General features: G+C 38.6%; 1 protein-coding gene across 1 annotated transcript; it reads left to right on the forward strand.

Moving 5' to 3' along the window:
* The first annotated feature begins 1,979 nt into the window (after nt 1–1,979).
* On the forward strand, nt 1,980–23,997 carry LOC149008647 (nodulation receptor kinase-like). The gene is made up of 15 exons (XM_089167306.1): nt 1,980–2,360; nt 4,497–5,025; nt 5,458–5,933; nt 13,274–13,424; nt 13,631–13,702; nt 13,798–13,866; nt 14,286–14,357; nt 14,460–14,534; nt 14,645–14,820; nt 17,492–17,718; nt 18,190–18,316; nt 18,407–18,475; nt 19,389–19,578; nt 20,732–20,870; nt 23,516–23,997. Exons 1-15 carry the CDS (start codon nt 2,267–2,269, stop codon nt 23,735–23,737), a joined length of 2,688 nt encoding a protein of 895 aa, XP_089023432.1. The 5' UTR covers nt 1,980–2,266; the 3' UTR covers nt 23,738–23,997.
* Nucleotides 23,998–24,595: the final 598 nt, after the last annotated feature.

The following is a 24,595-nucleotide window of genomic DNA, read 5'->3' on the forward strand; positions in this document are numbered from 1 at the left end:
AGAGGTAGAGAACAGCAAAAACCTCCGTTCCTTCGTCTGTTCTTGCGCTTCTTGGAGAGAGAGAAATAGAGAGAGTCCAACGATTCTAGTGTTCACACTTCACATATGAGAATGTGACAGTAGTTACCAATATAGCCTCATATATTGTAACTGTCCAATTATGTAATTTTATAATTGCCCTTAGACATAATTAAAATTCCCAACAGCTTAGGGTATCAATGAATAGATCTTGGGTTGTAATTGAGTAATACAAACGTTGCATAAGTGGCTTTCGGGCCTATTTAAATATAAACGTGTTTCAAATGGTGCAGTCATTTTCTAGTAGCGTGCTACCATATTTTTGTTTTACCAGAAGAAAAAAAAAACCATATTTTTGTTATAAAATGTTCATATTCAAATCGAAAATGCATATTGTCACATTTATTTTTATTTTTTTTATTATTTTTTTTAGACAAATATTTAATTAGAAGAAGGGTAAGAAAATGCCAAAGATTACAAGTTTCAAGAAGCCAAGGAGTGGAACTAGGCCACACAGTCCAACTTGCCACGAATTGGGCATTTCTAGCTAGGATATCGGCTACAGAAGTAGCCCACCTAGAAACATAATGAACCGACCAAGACTTCTTGCCCCATTCATCACTCTTGTAAATTCTCTCCCTGCATTCATCACTCTTGTAAACTCTCTCTCTCTCTCTCTCTCTTTTAATAATCCTTTTGTGAAACTAAAGAATGACTTAAAAAATTAAAATTAAATAATAAAAACTTAAAAGAAAGAACTTAGAAGAATAAAAAGAGTAGGAATATATTAGTTAAGCAAGGTTTCAGTATCGAAACCTTGTGAATGCAAAAAATCTCCGCTGGAAGACTCACCCACTACAGCCAGGTGTGCGACCCGGGTCGAATACAATGCCTTGAAACCGGGGTTGGCAACCAAAAAAACAAAAAAAAAAAGAAGGAATATATTACTTAAAAACACTATATCTCATGTTGAGCTTCATGCCACCAATCACATACCTCTATGCACAACTTAGAAGGAAAAAAAACGAGATGAATGATGTTATTTATAAATTATATACAAATTTTAGACTCTTGCGTAACCATTGCATTTCCCATACCTTAAAATAGAAGTTTCTTTTAAAAATTTTCTCTTATCTTGCACCCTTTTGTCCTTTTGTTGAGCTTCATGCCATCTGCTCATCATATTTTTAATTACAATAGGAGCCAACGACTTCTTGACAATCCAATCTTTGCTGCACTTATCCAGAATGAATTATATGACGATCAAGTTAAGAACATCTTATCATATTAGTTAATTCTTCACTCATTAAATAATTAGTTGCTAATTAAGTTGCTTTCTTAGTGCTTTACCTAACTCATCACGATGGGCTGATTTATTTTTGTAGAGTACTTAAAATAACTCTCTGGCTAGATTTTCTACACTGCGAAATATTATCTGTTCATCCATCTTTCAAAAGGCCAAACAAAGAATTTTAATACGTTAAAACCAATAATTACCTATCTTGGATAATGTCAACGCAATATTGGATCTAAATTTAATAAATATATTGACCATATTCATCAATCCATCTATTTAATAATCAAAGTCCTACATTATTCACTGGATCAATTTTTATTTATTTTTATATAAAATAGATATCGCGATCCCGCTTGGATAATGTCAACGAATATTGGATTTTAATTTAATAAATATATTCACCATATTCATCAATCTATCTATCTAATAATCTAAGTCCTACATTATTCACTGGATCAATTTTTATTTTTTTTATATAAAATAGATATCTTAAAGTAAAAATCTTTACAAAAAAAAATATCAAGAAAAATAGAGAGAAGTGGAAGGCTAATCGGGTCGGATATTGAAGTTACCTAGAATTCGGGTTGCCGCCTAAAATAAACGTCACTCAAGCGTTAAAGTTCGTTGCACCCCACTGCCCCAGTTCAGTTTTGCCTTGAACTGCTTCTGCAATTCCCAGCTAGAAAACTACATGATCCATTCTATGAAGACCCAAAAAGTATTGTCCATTTGAAAAAGGAAAAAAGAAAAATCTCTTTCCACTGATTTTTCTTCTCAACTATCAGTGGTAGAAGAATCATGGGAACAAGGGATCTCAGAGTGGGAAAAACATGGCAGATATTGAAAGAAAAAAAAATGAAGGGTTCAATCTGAAGCTGGCCGAAGTTGACAGGTTATGAATTTGATTACAAGTTCGGAAATCCAATTGGGAGGCGAGTTAAAGATAAGAAAATGATGGAACCGGTTAATTTCTCAACACTGATAGGATTTTCTCTCTTCTGCTTCTTCCTGCTTCTTCATTTGCAACCTGCTTGTGCACAGAATGGTAAGTACAGAAAGTCGTAGGTGCTGTTCTTCTTTGCTTATTTCTGAGCTTAGAATTATTATGAAATCAAACTTCAAATGATTTGATAGCAGAGATTTCAGTTGCAAGATTACATTATGAGTGAAATTTTAATCTGACAAACCAAGATGCCTGATTAAGATTTTAAAAATAAGCTAAAGATAGTTCTGATGGATTTTATTGGGAAATATATTAGTTCTTTTGGTAAGACGGTCCCCTAACCCCCCCCCCCGGGGGGGTCTGGGAGATGATAAATTATATATAAAAAACAAGCTCCAGGGAGGAGAAATACAAGAGGGAGAAGGAAGGGGGGTGGGGGGTGGGGGGAGGGAGAGTCTACAGCTCAGGGGCCACAAGGGGATACAGAATAGAGGTGTCTAGGCCCCAGGTAACAACAATTATCTGTTCCTTGGGGAGTCTTGAAGGGTTTATGTGGAGGAGGAGTTAGATCGTTGAGCTAAATCCTTATAGATGGCATTCCAAATTATGTCAATAGGGCAGGGTTTGATAGATCGTCTGCAGAGGTTGCACTCAAACCAAATACGAGAAACTATAGCACTGAAAGCCAATCAAATAACGGTATCACCACTTGTGGAGTACCAAAGGCACCAAGTAACCAGTGGCATTCTCTGTCAAAGGGGAGAGGGCTTCTACTGCAAGGCTAGAGGGAAGCAAGGCTAAGGGACCAAATGGATCTACTGGGGAGGCAACTGAAGAAGAGGTGCAAAGGGGGGAAACAAGGATATATGGCAACTACAAAGGAAGGGAAGGGTGGGAAGCCAGCGAGAGAGGGTTTACTAGACGTTGAGAGAGTGTTGAGGGATGTGGCCTTTGAACCAAACAAGCTTGTACCAGTTGACAGGTGGGGGAGGGGTCCAATGAAATGTCAGGCAGAAGAGGTGGAGAAGGTACCTAGCTTAGAAGGGAGCCAGATGAATCTATCAAGTGGGGGAGTGGAAAAGGGCAGGGGGGCATGGAGGACAAGATGAGGACAAGGATAGGGGATTGAGAAGAAGGGAGAGCCCAGGAGCCATTAGAGATGAAATGAGAGGGATTTTGACATAGTCAAAGAGTCAGATTTTGTTGAAAATCATCCTTTCCCATGTTACAAGCTTGAGACTTTTTATCCTAAATGTGGGGATATTCATTCTTGGAAAGTAACTGTAGATAAGACATAGTGAACATGTTCATCTATGATACAATCTAATCAATGGTTTCTGACTTGGGATTTCCAGGAAATGGCCATTGATAAAAGGAACCGAGAAGAAAAAAAGTCACTAGTTAGCTCATTTAATGGGGCTGAACAAAAGGATAATCCTGTGCATTACATTTTATTCTGACAAAGTTGAATTGCCAGTGTCAATGTCATAGATGCTAGAGAACTTGAAGAATTATTATTATAAATTGTGAGTATATTGGATGTGGGTTGCTCCATTAAGTTCAAAGGTTTTAATTATGGGTGGGAAGAGCAGAGACCAAAACCTGTACAGTCATGTCACTCAGAAAAAAAGGTACATTTAGTGTTTTCCTTTGAGATCAGCTTGTTGATACCATCTGAAGAATATGATGAACCAGGATTAGCAGCTTAAAGTTGCTTAGATTTGTGTTGTGGAGCAAAAATGACTAGCAGGTTTTGGTTAATTGCTTTTTGGTTTAGGTGAATCACCAAAATGCATTCTAGGCTTTATGTTTTACAACAAAGATAATTCATTCAAATTTTGGGTCTCTTTTAAATAATTACAACTCAATGACTACCTCCCCAACAAAGGAAAAAAAAGAAAGAAAAAAGAAAGCCTCATTCAATGACTAGAACTTCTTTTGGATGAATGACTCGTTGACTAGATTTGCCCTTAGGCTTTCTGTCCTGCAGGTACTTATTTGAAAATATTAGAAATCCATTTTCTGAGCTGTGAACACTGACTGATATTCTTGCTGACATCATTCACACCTGTTACAATAGTCAAAACTTAAGCCAGGCAACCAACTGAAAGCATAATATTCATTCACGTGGTATAACCTTGTCAGATTAATAGCATGTCAAACTGTTTGCTATATTTTCTTACAATTTGATGTTGATCTTTGAGATGGCTTATTTAGTTAATTTGTTACTGTATGCAGGCTTTGTGAGTTTACAGTGTTGTGCAACATCAAATAGCACTGACCCCAGCACCAATATAACCTGGAACTCAGATGTAAATTTGTTCCATAACATAGGAAAATGTCAAGTGATATCTTCCCCACTGATCAATGACCAAAGCTATAGACTGGCTCGAATTTTCAGCTCAGGTCCTGGAAATAAATGGTGTTACAATTTGACAACACTCAAGGATCAAAATTATTTGATTAGAAGTACCTTCCCTGGTGGTCTCAGTCTCAGTCCACTCGATGGTTCATTCTTTAATGTTTCATTTGATGCTACATCCATTGGTCAAGTGAAATCTTCAGACAACTCTTCAGTGTTGGAGGGAATTTTGAGAGCTACCAATCACTACATAGAATTCTGCTTATTAGGGGTGAAGGGCAGCCCTTATATTTCAGAGCTTGAATTAAGGCCTTTGGGTGATATGCTGTACCCTGAGTTAAATTTGTCTAACATTCTAAAGGTGGTAAGTCGAGTTGATGTTGGAAACACAAAAGCGGTGCTCAGGTAGGTTTCCCTTTTTTCTTTTAACAAAAGATTGACAATCCTTTTTGTGTATAAGAAACATAGATTATCACTTTTGTGTTGCTTTTGGTTAAGAGAAAAAGCTGTCAGGTGTCCTCTATTCCAGGTATCCTTGTTCAATCACTTAATAAAAGATAGGAAATGTAAATCTTATGCCTAGTCATAGTTTAAAACTCTTATCAGTATTTGGGTTTGAGCTTCTCCTTGTAAAAGAGGATAGATACCTTATGCTTCTTATGCTCAATGAGCAAGACAAGTATTAGCAGTAGCCTCTTGTTTTAGATTAGAGAGATAGATTGTAAAAGTAGAAATAAAGATCCGAACAATTCATAGGCTGTCTCTTTGCCTTTAATTGTGGATTTGAAAACTGAAAGTGTTGCATTCATGTTTTGATGTTCTTACCTGTATTTGCAGGTATCCTTATGACACAAGTGATCGTATTTGGGCTACCAGCTCAAATCTAAGCAATAGTTCCGTCCTAATATCCAACACAAGCATCTCGGTCTATGGTGCTAATGCATCTGTACCTGTTCAAGTGCTACAAACAGCACTGACAGACAAAACACAGTTACAGTTTATTCAGGATGTCCTTGGTTTGAGCAATAAAAACTATCTCATTTTCCTTTATTTTCTTGAACTTGATGGGTCTGTTAAGAAGGGAGAAAGGGTTTTTGATATATATGTCAATGGAGAAAAAAGGTACGGAAACTTTGATATACTAGGGAGTGGCACCATTTCCAACTACAGAGAAGCTGTTTTTAATGCCAGTACAGAAAATGGTATTATTAATGTGACATTAGTCAGGGTCCAACAGCGGCTGGGACCTATTTGCAATGCTTATGAGATATTACAGGTGCACACAAGGTCTGAAGGGACTGTCCAACAAGATGGTATGTTCTGTTATTAGTAGTATTTTTATTCTCCCTTTTTTATTTATTTAGATTTGTTTCTTGTTTTATAATAAATGACCTTCTTATTATTGACAACAGTCTCCCCCCCCCCCCCCCCCCCCCCCCCCCCAAAAAAAAAAAGGGGGCCCCAAAGCACACCCACATAAATAGGGACAATAGACAGGCGTCTTCAAGCTCACTGAGGAACTCCTTAGGTCCCCATAGCTGCTACTAATTATCTACCTTAAAGCTGCCATTTTATCTGCTGTTTGATTTTGTTTTCTCCACACATGCTGAAACTCCTTTCATGTAACCAAACAATCCTAATGAAGGATTTTCCAATTTATACTTTGTACTCTCCAAAGCCCTTGCACTTTGCCATTAATAATATCGACAACCGACTAGGAATCATATCTGATGAAATTTTCCAGAATCCTTTCTTGATACAATATTGCAGCCCTTCGTGTGTTGCTTTTAATTTCATTGATAGAACTGACAACTCTCTCTTTCCTTCATAAGCCAAGAGGAGCGCCCAAGTTGCATCTCTGATTCAACCTCCGTATTTGCTACTGCATTCACCAAGGCTTCCATTACAATGCAACACCAACATGTGTGTGGATGGTTTAACCCAGGAACAAGCTCTAGGGATTGTCTGTTTCCAACCAATACAGATGTTCCACTTTTCTGCAATCTAGTCTGACTTTGCATTAAGCTCCCCTGAAATGGTCAAAGCTCCACATTTTTTTTTTATGAATAAAAAATTATATTAAATACACGGCCAAACAAGGAATACAAATGGAAACAGGGGGGCAGCAGCCAGTCAAGAGGGCTACTGGAAAGGGGAGTTTAGACTCCAAGAACTAACAATCAACCTATTCCTTGGAGAGTCATAAGTTGGGGGGTGGGGAAGAGTAGTAAGTCTAGAAGAGCCATCAAAATAGATGGCATTCCAAATCAAGATTTGAGATAGGGATTTGGAAGTCCATCTTCTCATGTTACGCTCCCACCATAGATGGTGAACAGTAGCGGCAAAGACAAGTTTACCACTTCGCAAATCGAGGAGCCAGAGAAGCTTTTTAGAATCCAATTCCAATATTGAGCAAAACCAATAAGCGTCTTGATCTAGGCCAAATAGAAGTAAGGGCCAAGCTCTAAATGGACTGAGAGAAGGGACAGGGGAAGAAAAGGTGGTCTAGGTCTTCATTTGCATTCTATTGGCGGGGATGTGGCAACCGATGAGGAAGGCTTGTGTTGGGAGGGCCAAGTTAAGAGCTCGCCAAAGGGTGAGGGAGTGGCGGGGGATGTGGCCTTTGAACCAAACAAGAGGGGCCCATGGGACAGGGGGGATGGGGACCGAGGAGGTTCCAAGCCAGAGGCGGTTGTGAAAGTTTTGGTGTGGGAGGGGGTCCAAGATGTGTGGTTAGAAGCAGAGGATGATGGGGGGGGGGGGGAAGGGGCAGGAGGGAATTCCAGACGTGTATGAGACTGAGATGGGGAGAGGGGGACCAAGAACCATTAACAATAAAGGAGGTGAGGGGGATAACCTTAGGGATATGGGATTCATAGACAATCCGAGGACGAAGAAAAGAGCAAAATATACCCATCAGATGCCAAGGATTTAGCCAGAAGGAAGTGGAGGAGCTAGAGGAGATTTGAATAGAGATTGCTGAAAGGGCACGGGGGCAAAGGGAAAGAAGCTTTCTTCAGATCCAGGAGGAGGAAAGTGTCAAGATAGTTTAGATGGAGTTTGATTTGAGCAAATAGGAGTAGACCCAGGATACCCAAATGGAGTCATACTTAGAGGCAATTTTTCAAATGAGCTTGAGAAGGCAGGCCAAGTTAACATCATTGATTCGGCGGATTTTGAGGCCTCCTTCAGACTTAGGGCGGTGGGTGGTAGCCCAACTGATAGGATGGAGAAACCGGGAGGTTTCTTGACCCTTCCAAAGAAAAACAGAAAAGAGGAATTCCATGGTATGAATGGTAGATTTGGGAAGAGAGAAGATGCCGCACCAATAGAGATAGGAGGATTGTAGGATGGACTAGATGAGTACCACTTTACCAGCAAAGGAGAGAAGTTTACTTTTCCGAGTTGGAGCCTTTTTTCGGATGTGATCTAGCATAGAGGAGCAGTGGTGACGGGTGAGCCTACTAGCCTACTAGGGATGAGGGGAAGGCCTAGGTAGGTAACAGGGAAAGAGCAAAGATTAAAACCAAAGATCTTGAGGAGGGAGGAACAAACAGAGTCAGAGATACCCTAGAGGAGGATTGTGGATTTCTTAAGATTGACTTTGAGACTAGATAGGGCTTTGAAGAAGGAGAGAGAGGAGAGAATGGAGGAAATAGAGGTGTGGCCAGCTTTTAAGAAGATCATGAGATCATCAACAAAAGCAAGATGGTGAGCTTTAGAGATTTACATTTAGGGATGGGGTAAATGAGAAGGTGATCACTTTTGGATTGGAGGAGACGAGATAGAACTTCTAAAGCTAAGGTGAAGAGGTAAGGAAAGAGAGGGCATCCTTGACGATTACCTACTTGGGAAGGGGAAAATCCAGCAAGGGGAAGGGAAAAAGCCAGCAGGGGAGCCATTAGTGATGATGGAGAAGTGAGGGGAGGAGATACAGATTTCAATCCAATGGATGAAGGAAAACGGGAATCCCATGGCAGAGAGAACCTCACTAATGAAGTCCCAACAGATGGAATCAAAAGCTTTATGGAGGTCAACCTTTAGAAGGGCGGCCGGGGAATGAGAGGAGTTATCAAAACCTCTGACAATCTTTGCACAGAGAAGAATGTTGTCAGAGATACTACAGTCAAAGATAAGTGTTAATTGATTTAGACTCAAAAAGGAGGGTATGACAGCTTTGATTCGATTTGCAAAGATTTTGGAGATGAATTTGTAAAGGAGGTTACAGAAGGAGATGGGGTGGAAATCAAAAAGAGAGGAAGCTCTGGGCTTTTTGGGGATAAGACGAAGGAGAATTTGATTAATGGAGGCTATCTGGGAAGGATTGAGAAAAAAACTTCGAATAGCATAAACAAGACCATTTTGAATGAAGTCCCAAGCCGCAAGGAAAAATCCCATGCTGAATCCATCAGGGCCAGGGGCTCGATTAGATTTATGAGAGTGAATGGCAGAGATGATTTCTTTTGATGAGGGAATGGAGCGAAGAGAGACTAGAAAAGAGGGGTCAACAAACTTATTTAAAGTGGAAGGGGGAAGGTGAGGTCAAGGAGGAAGGGAGGAGGGAGAGAGGAGCCTAGTGAAATAGGAGATGACTTCAATCTTGATACTAGGAGGGTCATCAATCCAGGAACCACTAGTAGTAAGAAGACATGGGAAAGAGTTGAAATTGAGGCGAGCTACAAGGGATCGATGAAAGTAGGGTGTATTAGCATCCCCGAGCTCGAGCCATTTAATTCGCGATTTTTTGCAGAGGAAGCTTTCTTCTTGGGAGGCAAGGGAAGAAAGGTTAAGGGAAAGAGATTTTTCTTTCTCAGCTAGGGAAAAGTTGAGAGGGCCATCTTGGAGGAGAGTCTGGACCTTGGAGAGATTCGAACGATAAAAAGAGACACGAGAGGAGATACTGCCAAAGGTGGAGGAATTCTAGGAGCAAAGGGCATGCTTGTATATCTGAGCTTTTGGGCAAAAGCCACCAGAGGGAGGGAGTGGCCGTAGACCTGTTGAGACCAGGCAGCTTGGATAGTGGGGAGAAAGGAGGAGTTAGAAGACCACATATCGAAGAATTTGAAAGGTTTGGGCCCAAAGGAAAGAATATCAAGGAGATGGAGGTGGCAGGGAGAATGGTTAGAGAGAAGGCGGGGGGGAGTGGGCATGGGAGGTAGGGAAGTGGGAGATCCAAGTATCATTGGCAAGGAAATGATTAAGTTTAGAGGCGATACGGGCCTCTCCATTCCTTCGGTTTTGCCAAGTGAGACAATGACCAAACCACTAAAGATCAAAGAGACCCACATCCTCAATCCAAGAGTTGAAGGCTTCAACAGCCGCAGAGTTCAGCAGGCAGCCCCCAACTCACTCATGGGAGTATCGGACAATGTTTAAATCACCTCCAATACCCCCAAGGTTTTCCTAGCATGTAGGGGGAAATGGAGTGGAGATCAGCCCATAGGGGGCGCGGTCCAAGGATCGATTGAAACCATAAACGGAAGAAAGAGTGAGTCGAGGGAGAAGAGATGTGGAAGTGCATAAGCTAGGAGAGGAGAAAAGGAGGGAAGGTTGGAAAATAGATGGGTTCTAGAGAATCCAAATGCGGCCATTGGGAGAGAGAGATGAGTTGGAGAGAGAAGACCACGGAGGGGCAATCCGACAAACAGTAGCGGTGGCAGTAACAGTTGTAGGCGATGAAGAGTATGACGATGGAGCTTCATCTGACGGTATGACAGACAACGTGGGAGCAGTGGCAGAGGGCGTGGCAAGTTTTTCCAGAGGCAAGTAGGCAACGGAAACTAGCGGTACGACTGCTTTTCTTGTTTAGCTTTCTCCTGTAGGTTTTTTCCATGAAGCTTGCCGTAGAAGAGGTAACTTGATCGTCAACGGGAGCGGTGGTAATCTTGTCCAACCTATCGATCTGAGAGTAGGGAATAATCGATAACTCTTGCGGCATGTATGAATTTGGCTGGATTGATGACCTAATTGCTTCAGTAGATACCGGAATTTCTTTCGGTTAATCATCAAAAAGAGATTGAGCAAGGAGCTTCGAAAGAATTCCAGGAGCAAAAGTAGGGTTAACTAACATCTTAGAGCAGTCATGAGATTCATGGCCAAAAGATAAGCAATCTGAACACCTTGAAGGGATCTAGTCATAGACGATAGTTTGGTTTTAGTTTAGGCCAAGATCATCTTCTATGGATATGCAGGGGGGTAGGGGCTTAAAAGCCGAAACCTCAATGCAGATATGAGCATAAGACAATAGCTCAAGCTTGCAAGTCTTCAAATCAGATCGAAGGGGGCGTCCAACAGTAGAGCCTATACAACTTAAACATTCTTGGTTCCATAATTCCAGAGGGACTCCAAGGAGGTTGATCCATAGGGGAATGTTGTTGAAGTCGACCCTACGGAGAGGCATGGAAGGTTCCCAGGATTTGATGAAGATGGGAGATTTCCCAACAAACCAGGAGAACCTTCAATGGCACAATTCTTGCAGACATTAGAGGAAAAGTTAAACAAGAAGACTCCAGAGTCAATCATCCCAAGGGAGTTCCATTGCTTCGAGAGGGAAGTTTTGACAATATTTAAGGGGGCTAGGGGCCAAGAAATTGGCCAAAGATGGCCAAATTCCATCAAGGAATACATGACTTGGTAGCAGATGAAGGGCAGTGGACCGAGGGAATGAATCAGAAAAGGATGGGGGAATGTAGGTGAGGCTGCAGTCTAGTTGGGAGGAGCTGGTGGAGGATGGGGAGAAGAGGGTGTTCCAGGCTGCAAGGGTGGTTGCTGGATGAGGTTGCAGGGTGGGCTAGGGGTGAAAGAGGGAGGAGTAGAGGTTATAGAAGTCATCAGAGAAATGGAGCTTCCCTATTCTTTGAGATGACAGAGGTCAATGGAGGTCATCAGAGGTTGCTGGAGTTTGCAGAGGGTCACCGGAGTAGAGGTCATAAGGCTCCAGGCATAGAACCTGCAGGGTAATTGATCTCCAAGCTCCACATTTGATTACAACATCTTCGGTAACAGCTGCTACTACCTGATCTTTAGTCCTTGTCTTGTTCCTGAATATTCTGTAGTTCCTTTCAGTCTAGGAGTTTTGAATGGTCACATAGAAAGCCAACCTCCTAATAACTCCAATGTTATCAATTGTACCAACCAAGGTGCGAAGTTTCTCTGAAACTTCAGAATCTTTTATTCAGATTTCAACCTTAAGTTTTGGTGGGGTTTTGGGGTCATCCTCGCCTGATTTTCCGTGTCTAGCCTAATTTGAGGCCAATAAACATATTGAGAGTGTTATTCTTGCCTAAAACCTAACCCAAAGTGTTGTTCTTGATAGGTACATGCTTGGCTATATACAGGCAAAACTGGAAGTATGAAACATGAATTTTAACCAATGTAAATACGGATATGATGCAAAAGAACACTAAGATATTCATTAACTACAACAAAAAGATGAACAACTAAAATTTCAATAGGTACATGCTTGGCTATATACAGGCAAAACTGGAAGTATGGAACATGAATTTTAACCAATGTGAATACGGATATGATGCAAAAGAACACTAAGATATTCATTAACTACAACAAAAAAGATGAACAACTAAAATTTCAATATACAAGTAGTCAAGTACAAGTATAGAAGTCAGTAGTCAATGGTACACGGTTAAAACAGTATGTGTATAACATAATAGTATATGAATGAATTACAAATTTCAAATTTACAGTACACATCACACCTATGAATAACCTAATAATAGTTGTGGTGTTGTGGTGGCTCCATTGTCTCAACCTTGTAGACCTGCCTCTATGAATGGTGGACATATTCAGCCCATGTCACGGACTCATGTAGTGCTCCGTATAGTTGGACACTGCCCTTATGTAGATAGCATCATCCTCATAGAACGGCCAACTCATCTTAAAGAAAGTGTCATAAGGGTAAGGACTGCTGCGAAATCTTGGATTCTCGATTTCAGTAGACAAGATTTCACCTCATTTCACCGAAAAGTAGTACTATGGTGCCAACTACCAAGTTGTTAGGTAACCCATAATGCTAAATCTTGCACCCAGGTCATTAAACTTCTCTCACTCATTAGCCTTGCAAAGATGCAGACCCAGGCCCATGCACTGAAATTGCACTTGGAAGACAGGTGATTTTTGCTCTCTATTCTTGCCCAACATGGGCGACAATTTGCTGCACCTGGTTATTCCTTCTGACTAAGCTGTCCCTAGTTCAAAGCGCATCTCTGAGGCATCTCTTTGCAGTTAACAAAGTACCTAAGAATATTATCTGCAAACCATCCTACTCCCACCAGTCCATCCTTTGAGATTTTTGTCTGATGATCTCCTAGGCTGGTTTGGTAGTCAACAGTCCTGTAGCATTTCTTACTCAGAATGCCAAACCTCCTTGATTTTGATGAATCCGGCCCAGAATCAGTAGATCTCTCCATACCTCTAAAAGTGAAGAGCATCAACCTGTAAATGTCTGCTGTTCATCATTCTATAAGAATCTATCAACTGTTTACCCATAAAAAAAATAAAAAATAAAAGAAGAAGAACCTATCAACCAACTCCTATATCTGGGAACCTGCATTGTCCCTTATTCTGTCCCCATATCTGTTGATTTGAACATACACTGTTTACTAAAAATATGGAATATCTTTCATTTTACTTTCAGCCGATGTAATCATGATGGTGAGGGATGAGCTAATAGCTAACAACCCAGAAAATGAGGTTCTACTGAGCTGGTCTGGAGACCCATGTCTCCCCTTTCCATGGAAAGGCTTGGGCTGTAACCCCATAAACAATTCAGCTGTCATCACCTCACTGTAAGCCATCATTCTTCTTTATAAATATATATATATATATATATATATATATATATATATTTTATATATTTTTTTTTTTCTTTTAAATATTCCATTGTATCATTTTTCCAAGAAAGAAATCCAAACTGATGAAATGGATGTATTGTCATTAACATATCTTTATGTGTGTGTGTTGGGCAATGTTTGGTCTCATAACCTTTCTTCAGGGATCTTTCGTCAACTGATCTTCTAGGATCACTTCCTCCTCACGTTACTGAGCTAGCCAACCTGAAAGCACTGTAAGATAAAATTCTCCTCAATTGAGTTTTTGACAGTTGTTGAAGGCATGAGCTTTAATTCTGGAAGCTGCCAACTGATTATGTTATACTGGCAGGAACTTGAGCTTCAACCACTTCACTGGAACTATCCCATCTTTCCCAGATTCTTCTATGTTGATATCAATGTAACCTTCTATCTGGTGCTTCAGCTTGGATGATAGCTCAGTTTTATCTTTTAGCCTTCACCTTTATGCACACACAAAGGCAAGCTAGAAAATAATTATTGACAGGATGGAAGATAATTTCCAGAATCAGATGCTTAACACCACCCTATTTTAATTGTGGGGTTCACTGGTAAACACTAGTGCATCTGAGCTAAGCATTTGCACTAGCCTTCTCACTTATTATTGTTCTATGTCAGTCAATACTTTCTAGGTCACATTGATCCAGTTCAATGTTTTATCTCTCTGCAATCCAGTTTGTGGCTCTATCACTTTCATCATATGACCAGCATGGTCCATAATTTCAAAGCGGAGTTCATATTAAGTAGTAGGCTTTGTTGGAAAATGGTGCTCCACTTACTTCAGTTTGGTGTTGAGTGCAGGGACTTAAGGAATAATGAACTAGTTGGTAGAATTACCAAATCTTTTTCCTCACTTCCTTATTTAACAGCATTGTAAGTTGGCATCTTGTTCCTTAAAATTGTGAATACTTTCTATGAGTAAGGATCTAGTCAGGGGCCTCTGGTAGTGAAAATATATATGATGTGCTTCTTTAGGTATTTCGGATGCAACTTACAACTCAGCAATGCTCTTCCTCCTGGACTACTGAACCGCTCCAATTTTACCTCAGAGTATGAATGATGCAAAACTTAAGAAAATTCACTAGCAATATTAATAGTTTGGATTTGGAAGTGCTTATATTTTGTATTTATGGTCTGATCTTTCTCTGTTTGTGCTTCAGCTTTGGAATCTGTGTTAGTGGAGTTTCTTCAATCTCAGAGCAACAAATTATCATATGCGGTGTCATTGGGGTCTGCCTCCTATTTGCAGTTGCTGGCATTATTATCTTCTCATGTCACAAACAAAAGTTGATGGCTCGGGGGAGATTAGATCAAAGGAAAACTCTGAAGGCAAACAGTGAGTTGATTAATCACCCATTAGGAAGTCTCAAGAAAGTTATTAGATATAGGGTTTGTGATAGAAGACAAGAAGAGGGGAAATAGAAATGAAGAAGATCGCATATGTTATAGAGTGCATGCACTAGAACATTATGCCCCTCATTGTAGAAAAAATGATATACATACATACGGAATTTCTCCTATATTTGGACTAATATGTTGGTAATATCTTGATTTCTTGAGATACCAAGACAAGATGGAGGTCAAAACCCTTGATGACCACAACTTGACCAAGATCTCTAGTACCTTGGTCATATTTTTGATATCTCAGTTAGGCCTTGGCATATCTCAGACTTCCACTTTGATTTTATGCTTCCGACCCTTATCTGGTTTGATTCAACCTAAAAAAATTACCTGAACTAGGAACTCAGTTTTCTGGACCACCAAGTTGGCCTCCGAGATCAAGCTCTCGAACCTTGCTCCTATATGCCTTAAGAGTACTAAAAAAACACATCTAATGCACTTACCCTCAGCTGAGAAATGGTTCTCACATATTCCAGATTTCAATTTGCCTAAATAATGTAACATAGGAAGTCTTTCATTAGCTTTGGTGAGGATATCAGTCGGTAGGTATAAGGTCGAGTGGCAGGTAAAGGGGAAACTTCACTAACAGCATATAGCCTCCTTAGATAGGGCTCAAACTTAAATTGAACAATAAGGTTTTCATCAACTCTAGGATAACAGCCTCAGATGATGGCTGGATATCTAGTACCAACAATTACCCCCATGTTTCTTTTCTTCTCTTCAAAATCAAGGGTGAAGGGCAGGTGAAAGTACGGATCTCTCTTTTGTCTGGAGAAGAATCCCTAGATGCAGTCTTAAAAATATTACCAAGACTACATTCACAAAAATAGAAACTGCTCCTACTCTAAGGTTTACCTTCTAGAAACTTTTCAAATTAGAAATTGAATCAGATGGAAACTAATCCTAGTATTAGATCAACTCTTTAATGATTTGCAAAATAGAAACAGTCCTAATTTTGTGACTGCCAGCATCACCAAAATAGAAAGTAATAACAAATAAAAGTTCTATGGAAAACCTTCCCTCTCTTGAATGATTAAATCATGATAATTGATCTCAAGCTGGCCTATGAAAGTGAACAAGGTTAGCTGGTTGGGCTTGCCAAGCACTGCTGGTCCTACAGTTTTTAGCCTGTGATTAGCATCCTCTTATAACCTCCAATCAGTGGACACAAACAAAGTGATTCAAAATGGGTGCTTTCAGAAAATGCCAAAGAGTTCATGAGAGACTTGAGAATCTCTCCATCTTATCTAACCAGTGGTTCTGAATCTCACTATGATATTGTCCATTATTCTCTTGTTGGATTCTGCTTCTTTTGTGCTCCCATGTCAAGTTGCTCTCATGCAAGTTGGTACAACAAGAAGATGGACAATGAAATAAACAAAATTCACTCCTTACTACTGCCAGATGCACTTCAAGCCATTTCTGTTTAGACTCCTAATGAATTCCTAAAGAGTTTATAAGTCAATCTACCTTATTTGAAATGTTAATGCTCCAACCTCAAATAAACTAACAACAACTCTTCGAGAACGAAGCAAAATACACTATAAGTGAAGTTCTGAGATCTTTGAATTAAATTCAGCCAGTTCATATCACCCCATGATTTTTCTAGTAAAGCGTAAGGATCATACATGGGGACACTATCTCTTGTTGGCATCCAGCAGTTCCTGAGTCCATATCACTGTTGGGAATAGGAGGAATAATATGTTGATGAGAGTATTATCGAAGAACTTGTATTTTAATGAAGGTCAAACTATTTGTCTGCATTGGTGGTGTCATTTTCATTGCATGAAAATGATGAATGCAAAAAGGACTTAAAATACAATACTAAAGTTAATGCATCCAACATTACACCTATGAAACAGAATTTTACTTCTTATTTCTTCATTGGATGCTATAGAAGAGAAGTATTGACCAAAGTCACAGCAGTGTTCAGGTGAATGGTTTCGTGAATAGTAATGTTTATTGTTAATGCCATATTTCCTATTTCTATTTTTAGGTTTTTATATAACATTGCTATTGTTTAGTTTCCGTTTTCATATGTAAGTAGACTAGGATACTTTCTTTTTGGTATATTGTACTCTCCTTATTATATACTGGAACTGCGGGGGAGTTTTACGCTCATGACACTTCCTAACGCATCTCTCTCCTACTTCTTATTCTGGTATTCTTCTTTATCTCCTCCTCTTCTCTTTTCTCAGTTCAGTTGCTGGTTATACATCCAGGGTTTGTTACCACAGACAATTAAAAATCTGTCCACTTAATACATCCTTTAAGTTCTAAATAATTAAATGTTTATGATGCAATCCTCATATTTCCTTTCCAGGTAATTTAACCATAGTCATTTTCTTTATTATATTTTTGTCCCTGTGACAGTCACAACCCCCTCCCTCCAGCTCTCTTCCTTTCTACGTTTATAGTTTTGTGCATGACTGAGTAAGAAAGTGCTATCCATAATTTATGGATATGGTTGTACACTTGTACTTGGATTGTCTTCTCTTAGCTGATCGTCCATAACTAGCTTTGTAATTGGACTTTGATGCTTCATGTTGTTGTTGTTCAATAGTTTCCAATGTTTCCTCAAGAAAAAAATTTCTTGCCAAATGCAGATCAAATTTTTTCATTATCCAGCTCAGGAGAATTTTCTCTGGCCTCTGTACCTATACAGAGTTTTACTTTGGAATATATAAAAAATTCTACCAGCAACTACAAAACTGTAATAGGTGGAGGTGGTTTTGGAACTGTTTATTATGGTATTCTACCTGATGGTCAAGAAGTGGCTGTGAAGGTTCGCTCAGCAACCTCAACCCAAGGGAGTGGTGAATTTGACAATGAGGTAAAATTGTTCATTTACAATTGCTTGTTTTTCTCTGTTTTATTTGCACTGACTGAGTATGCTAGCCTAAGAAGCAAATGATGTTTACATGAATTGCAGGGAATGTTTCCAACAGTTCTCTCTAACAATATTTAGATACTACCCTGTATTTCTGTAACATAACTAGCTATATATTTTCAACCTGTATACTTTAATCAAAATGTGGATAAAAAACAATTTTTATAAACAATTTGAATTTATATTTTTTTTGGGTATATTTTATGATTAATGCTTCTATCAAGATATTGAATGGTTTTATACATCATTGTTTGATAAGAGATATAATCAGCAGAGAAGTTTATAAAGTTAAAAGAAAGATTATTTTTATAGAAACTACTTCACTGTAATTTATATGGATTCAACCAAGAATATGAGTATCTAGCTTCATATGCTCAAATGTGTTTAACCTTCATTAATACATACTTTTTGCAGTTAAAATTTCTCTCAGCTATTCGGCACAAGAATTTGGTTCCGCTTCTAGGCTACTGTTCTGAAAATAACCAACTGATTCTCGTTTATGCCTTCATGTGCAATGGCTCTTTGCATGATCACCTCTACGGTAGCCCGTTAACTGTGAAATATTTTTGCAGATCTTCACTGCTTTATTTTATTTATTTATTTTTGGTGATTTAACATTTTTCTTCCATAGGTGAAGCAGTGAAACAAAAAACACTAGACTGGCCAACAAGGCTGTTCATTGCACTTGGTACTGCTCGAGGCAAGTAACATGGGTATTCTTACTCTTTTTGATTCCTTATATATTAATTTATCACAAAAAAGAAGAAGTTCCATAGAACAACTTACATTTCTCAATTACAACATTATTGTAGATTTATGTTTCCTTCACAACAATGAGAACTCTATACATTTTACAATTCTGTTTTGTTTAGTAGTACGCTAGTAGAGATAAGGGACAGTTCCATTGGCTGGTTTATGAATGAAAAAACTAAAAGAAATTAAAAAAAGGCGCTGGTCAAACTAAACACTTTATAAATGGAAATATACCAAATTGGAGAAGTAGAATCACTTAATCTAGTTAACTATGTAGCAACAATCTATCTCGTGCATGAGCCACCAACTAAAATTCCACTTCCTGTGTATGTGAAGCATGATGCATGAGTTTGCTTTCATGTTGCTAGAGCACATTATTTCTCCATTTTCCTTTACTATCTCCAATATAACTGAATGAAGAACAATAATGGGATTATTTAGTAAAGTTACATTTTGGGATGGAGTTTGAATAAATGCAGCTTTGAAGAATAAATATCCTAAAAGATATTGTACTTTAAAAGCAGTCAGGAACCTTGAATATTGACAAAGCAGAAAATTCAATTATATACTATGGAAAACACCATGTGGTCTACATGAATTGCACGTTTTTATTAATAAATTTTTCTTGAATGATATTAAATGCTATAGTTTTATGGTCTGGTTACATCTGAAACTCATTAAGTTGTTTGAAGTTCAGCCTAGGTCCATAAAAGAAGATCATTATATTGATGTATCAAAAATAAAAATATTTTCTCTTTCCTGGTATAACTTTTGAATAAAGAAAATAGTTTGGTTTAGGTGATTATATTTCATTATCAAAATAGAAGTCCAAAATTCAAATTTCTCTAATTCATCTTCAGGTCTACTATATCTGCACACGTTGTCTGACCACTATGTCGTACATGGGGATGTAAAGTCAAGCAACATTCTTTTGGATCATAACATGTGCGCCAAGTTGGCAGATTTTGGCTTTTCAGATCATGTCCCTCAGGAAAGGCATAATGGAACTCATGTAGAAGTAAAAGGGACAGTGGGGTATGTGGACCCAGAGTAAGTTCAATCTTTCTTCCTTATACTCAAGACTGTTCTTTCTGTTTGAACTAGAAAAGGGGGGGTGGGGGGGAGGGGGAGGTGGAGGGGACAATGATCAGTTAATTTACTTCAATTTCCTTTTTTTGGTGAAAGTTAATTTACTTAAATTACCAGCATAATTTTTTGCTTTTCAAATTTCCTATGGTTATTATGTTCCTCACAATTCCTTTAAACACTTGAATCTCTCTAAAATGTGTATAGTTAAAGATACTACTGTTTTTTGGCGTCATATGTTTCGTGCTTGCTAATTGTGTAAAAGACAAACTTAAACACTATCACTTTTCAAGAACCTGTCTAACCTAGGCACCATAGAGAGTGCTACTTTACGTGGGCTCCCTTTAACATCATTTATCTGCTGCATGGAAAACGAATTCACACCTGAAGCTTCTGGGCATGTTGCTGACATCAAGCCCCATATTTGTGTGGAATTATATCCCATGAAATAAGCATGAGTCAATTGTACATGGATCCTCAAAAAAGAATCTAGTACATGATACAACATGGAATTAAGCTATAAGGCTGAGAGTCTGAGACTATCACCCTAAAGGGTACCCTATGAATTGAAAACTCAAAAATGTGAGTAACTCAAGCCATGAGTCAATTGTACATGGACTTTTGTTTGCTGCTGCACCAAAGATATCCACACTGCTCTAGGAGTGCAACACATGGACAAAAAGTACTCAATGGTGGCTGTGTTAATGGAATATTGATATCAAGAAGTTAGCCTGGCGATCATGATCATGAATTTAGGATGAAAAAGCTTAACCGATATCTCCACCGTGGCCAAGATAGATCTCTCTTCTTAGCTCCAGAGAGGTTTGGCGAGAGAGAACCCTTTCATGATTCCACCATTGGATCCTTTGTTTACATGTCACGCCCGCAGCAAACAAAAATCCTGCGGTCCTCAACATGACAAGAAATGACATGCTAATACACTAATTTCAACTGTCCCAGTATTAAAAATAAATAAATATATTATTTTCCTTTAATAGGAAATTTTAGAGAGAGAGAGATGCAAATTCTGTTCTGGTTCTCTATCAGAAACCTTGCACCACTACTGTAGAGTTGGGATGTTCTGGCTTTTATCATTTTTTTTTTTGTGTGTGTGCAGGTGCTATGCAGCACAGTTACATCCATTCTCAGCAAACATTGATGTTTTTAGTTTTGGTGTGGTTCTTCTGGAAATTATAACTGGTCGGGAGCCTCTCAACTTACAGCACCCGAATCATGACTGGAACTTAGTTGAATGGGTATGGCCCTAATTTATTGCACTTGTGATTTTTATTTTCTGATAGTATGACTGTTTTATATTTCTGTTAGGAGGAAAGGTGCATATCATTGCTCAAGCTATTTGGCAAGTTATGCCTTTTCAATAAATTTCCTAGAAGTCATGTTTGCAATTCGACTAGATCTCAAAAATGTCTCATTCGATGTTGACCAAGTTAGCTGACAAGGGTGCCCATATGAGACCATGGTGTAATGATCCTGGTTCCTGCCTCTATATTAGTTTTAAAAATTTCCCTTGTGAGTGGTGAAATTTTTTTCTTATACAAATGTAAACCACACAAACACATAATGATAAAAAGAATTATTTGAATAAAATCATTGAATAGGGAAACTGCTAGAACTCGCTATATATATGTGAACTGAAACAGACAGAAAGAAAGTTCAATTATGGTTTTCTTACTTATTTCTTACTTAGGCAGTTAGGCACATGAGTCAAAAATTGAATCTTGAATGGCTCAAAAGTGCTGGCAATGGCAATTTTGTGCATAAGATGGAAACACAAATGGAGAGAATATCTAGTTCCCAATAGAAATCACAAGGTGGTAGTAGATGAAGGAAGAGAGATTGAAAGAGTTTTGTTAGTGTTCTACTTATCTGTTTTTAAGGGAGAACAAGAAAGAATACCTGAAAATGACATGCTGCTAGATTTCTCCTAAAAGAGAATGCAAAAAGTGAGTTGAATGACCTATCAAGAGGGTTTGGTGATGCTGGATTCAAAATTGGTTGTTTCCAAGAAACTTTGAATTACTTGGGACTTGGGATCTCACAGAATATTTTCAATGACGTTTGGACATTAAATTCTACTGAGATTGCCAATCTAGCAGTTAAATTATCTTATTAGATACTGTGGGCCTCAAATATTCAATCTCAAATCCTGTATTTAGAACCCAAAACCTTGGATTACCCTGATATGAAGCAAGTTGTTACGATCCTAGTTAAGGGTAGAGGGGTAATTGTGAGCGAATATTGGGTTGGGATGTTAGTGTGGGAAATAGGCCATATGATTAGTGAAGGTCAATATGGTCATTACAGTAGGAGTCTGAGCATACAAATGTAGTAGAGTATAGCAACGAAAGGAATGAAGAATGATTTTCCCAATTCCTAACTCTCTCTCTCCCCCCCCCCCGCCCCTCATTTGTCTTCCTCAAACCCTGATCCTATAATTTTCGTCCCTTCCCTCTAAAATTTCCTCTGCTCTCAGCATCTAAAATTAGGGTTCATAACACAAGTCCACCGAGAGCAATATTATTTTGTCTTCTGCGGGAACTGAGATGTGCCAGTGTCCAGGAAGGCTATAATATGGAGGCATTGTTAATTCTCGCAAGAAGCGTCTGATAATTCTGCTTCTGGGTTTGGATTCTCACCTTGAGCAGTTATTTGGACCATCCATCACTTCTCCTTGTAACTCTCAGAACTTGGAATGTCATAGCTTGTCAATCTTGCTCCTGTTTTGAGGCTTATTCTGGTACAACTCCAACTCATGGACAAATAAGTGGTGTTTGCATACTGCTGCCAGTTTCTAGTTTGGGAACTTTAACAAGCATATTGTCTTTGAGTGTAAAAAAATTGATTTTTTTTTTATTTGGTAACACTTGCTAGATTTTATAAATTTGTGTTGCAAGTCTTTCTTCATTCATGGTTCAGTATTCTGGTGTCCTAAGCATAGAGGAACCACACTAATGCATCCCAGGCTTGGTGGTTAAACTCTACTGCAGTGACTATACTATATGGGAGGTCTTGCAGAAAAATAGCTCGATGCCAGGATGAGAAAAAGCTAATACCTCTCACTCTTATTACTTACTCAACATGAAAAGGAGAAAAAATGAAAAACGAAAAGGTCATCTTATTAAAAACCCCTTAGCAAGTTCAAGTTTTAGATTCAAGATTAGGATGTGTTTCAAAATTGTTCTATTAACAATTATTTGTTAAATTCTTAGCATGCATGTCTATTAGTTTTTCAAGCCTAGAAAAGGTCAGGAAGACTGCCAAAGCAGCTTCATGATGATTTTGGTTCTTGAATAGAAAAGGGAAGCCAAAATTTTGCTGTATGTCATCTTTAACCTGCAGGAGGAGCTGTGTGTAGTTAATGTAGAATAGCTAGCATGAGAATAGTACACAGTTGAAGTCAACATCTGACTACTGTTTATCCCTTTGTAGTTAATTTTTTTTTTCTTCCTGTTTTGAGTTGTTATAAATGGAGGTTTCACAAGTACAGTTCGGAAACTCTACAATTGTTGGGTGGGTAATGTAGTTCAGCCCTGCATCGGTTGGTTTTTTATTTTCCCCTCTCTTCTGAGAAAGGCAATACTTGTAGCTAAGTTTCATTTCCTCTAGTTACATTACCTGCAAGATCTTGAGTTTGCCAATAAAGTGTTCATACCTAAATTTAACCAGAATTATCACACCCAAGTGAATAATGTGACAGGAAGCTTTAGGTTTTCCTTGTATGTAACCGAAGTGAGTAATGTGCTCAAACATTCCAGTATCTTTTGGTATTAGCAAATTGACATGAAGTGTTAAAAGAGTAGTCTTTGGTTCATTTCATAATCTTTAACTATATTATTTTTCTCTGAAGATATAAACTCTAATTAGTGAAGAGTGCATGCAGGCCAAATCATTCGTGCATTCAAAAATTGAAGATATTGTAGATCCTGCCATAAAATCTGCATATCATCCAGAGGCAGTGTGGAAAGTGATCGAGGTCGCATTGGCATGCACCGAGGCCCACTCTGCCTACCGACCGCACATGACAGATGTTGTCCAAGAACTGGAGCATGCTTTAAATATAGAGATGAATGCATCTGAAATTTGGAAATCCATAAACAGCTGAGGAGATTCTAATTGTTTCCCTTGAGAACAAATGATCTCCATCCACCTCCAAATTCTTACTTGTACAGAAACTGCTCATTTCTCAGGCTTTGGCCTTTGCCACAACTAATACTGGTGGTGAGTAGACATGCAAAGGTTGATATAGCATGTCCAGGATAAGCATTTCTATACGAGCTGGTTTTTTCATCCTGTTTCAAGTGTTAAAGATGAATCTTCATTCTTATTTGTTTGATGCTTAAGCCAATGCAAAAATCACAAAAAAAAAAATTAAGCTTTTAGTATTCCACGCCTTGACCTCTTTGGTCACCAGTTCCTGGGGTTCACATTCTGTACAATTCCTGCCCCCTGACTCTTGTCCCGTCTTTCTATTTTCAGCTAGTGCTTGATGAAGCTTATGAGGCAACATAATTTTTGGTTATCCTAATCAGGATCCAGTTTGGAGAACGTAAATTATCTGAAGCAGCTTCTACCAATTTCTCTCAATTAAACTTCTTCCAAAGCTTATAACATATCACGCTATTTTAATGTAGCAAGTGGAGCAATTTATGAAACGAACATCGTCCATCAGAGCAGGTTAGGGGGGTGGTTTGAATTAAAAACTTGCTTCAGTAGTTGTGTTATCTATGGAATGGTGTTCGTCAGAAGAAATAACCCTTGGAACCTACATCTTATCATCAAGGATATGAAAAGCCTTCATTTGATAGTCCCTGCTTTATTCTGAAGGAATTTTTCTTTTTCGGTATTGATCGAAAAAGAAAAAATTAATAAAACCCAAGGATCTCCTTTTTTATTGAAATTATTTGAGTTAAGGTAACAAAATGGTTTTCAAAATAACCCAAGGAAACTTTCTTTCTTCTTG

This window comes from Hakea prostrata, chromosome 8, assembly GCF_041222555.1.
Source record: "Hakea prostrata isolate BN-2017 chromosome 8, UWA_Hpros_2, whole genome shotgun sequence".
NCBI lineage: Eukaryota > Viridiplantae > Streptophyta > Magnoliopsida > Proteales > Proteaceae > Hakea > Hakea prostrata.

Bases quoted from the DNA above. Each gene is read 5' to 3' on its own strand.
- LOC149008647 (XM_089167306.1), top strand. From the start codon at position 2,267: ATGATGGAACCGGTTAATTTCTCAACACTGATAGGATTTTCTCTCTTC. The intron at 14,535-14,644 runs GTATGAATGATG...TTTGTGCTTCAG, and splicing joins CGCTCCAATTTTACCTCAGA to CTTTGGAATCTGTGTTAGTG. The intron at 20,871-23,515 runs GTATGGCCCTAA...GAGTGCATGCAG, and splicing joins ACTGGAACTTAGTTGAATGG to GCCAAATCATTCGTGCATTC.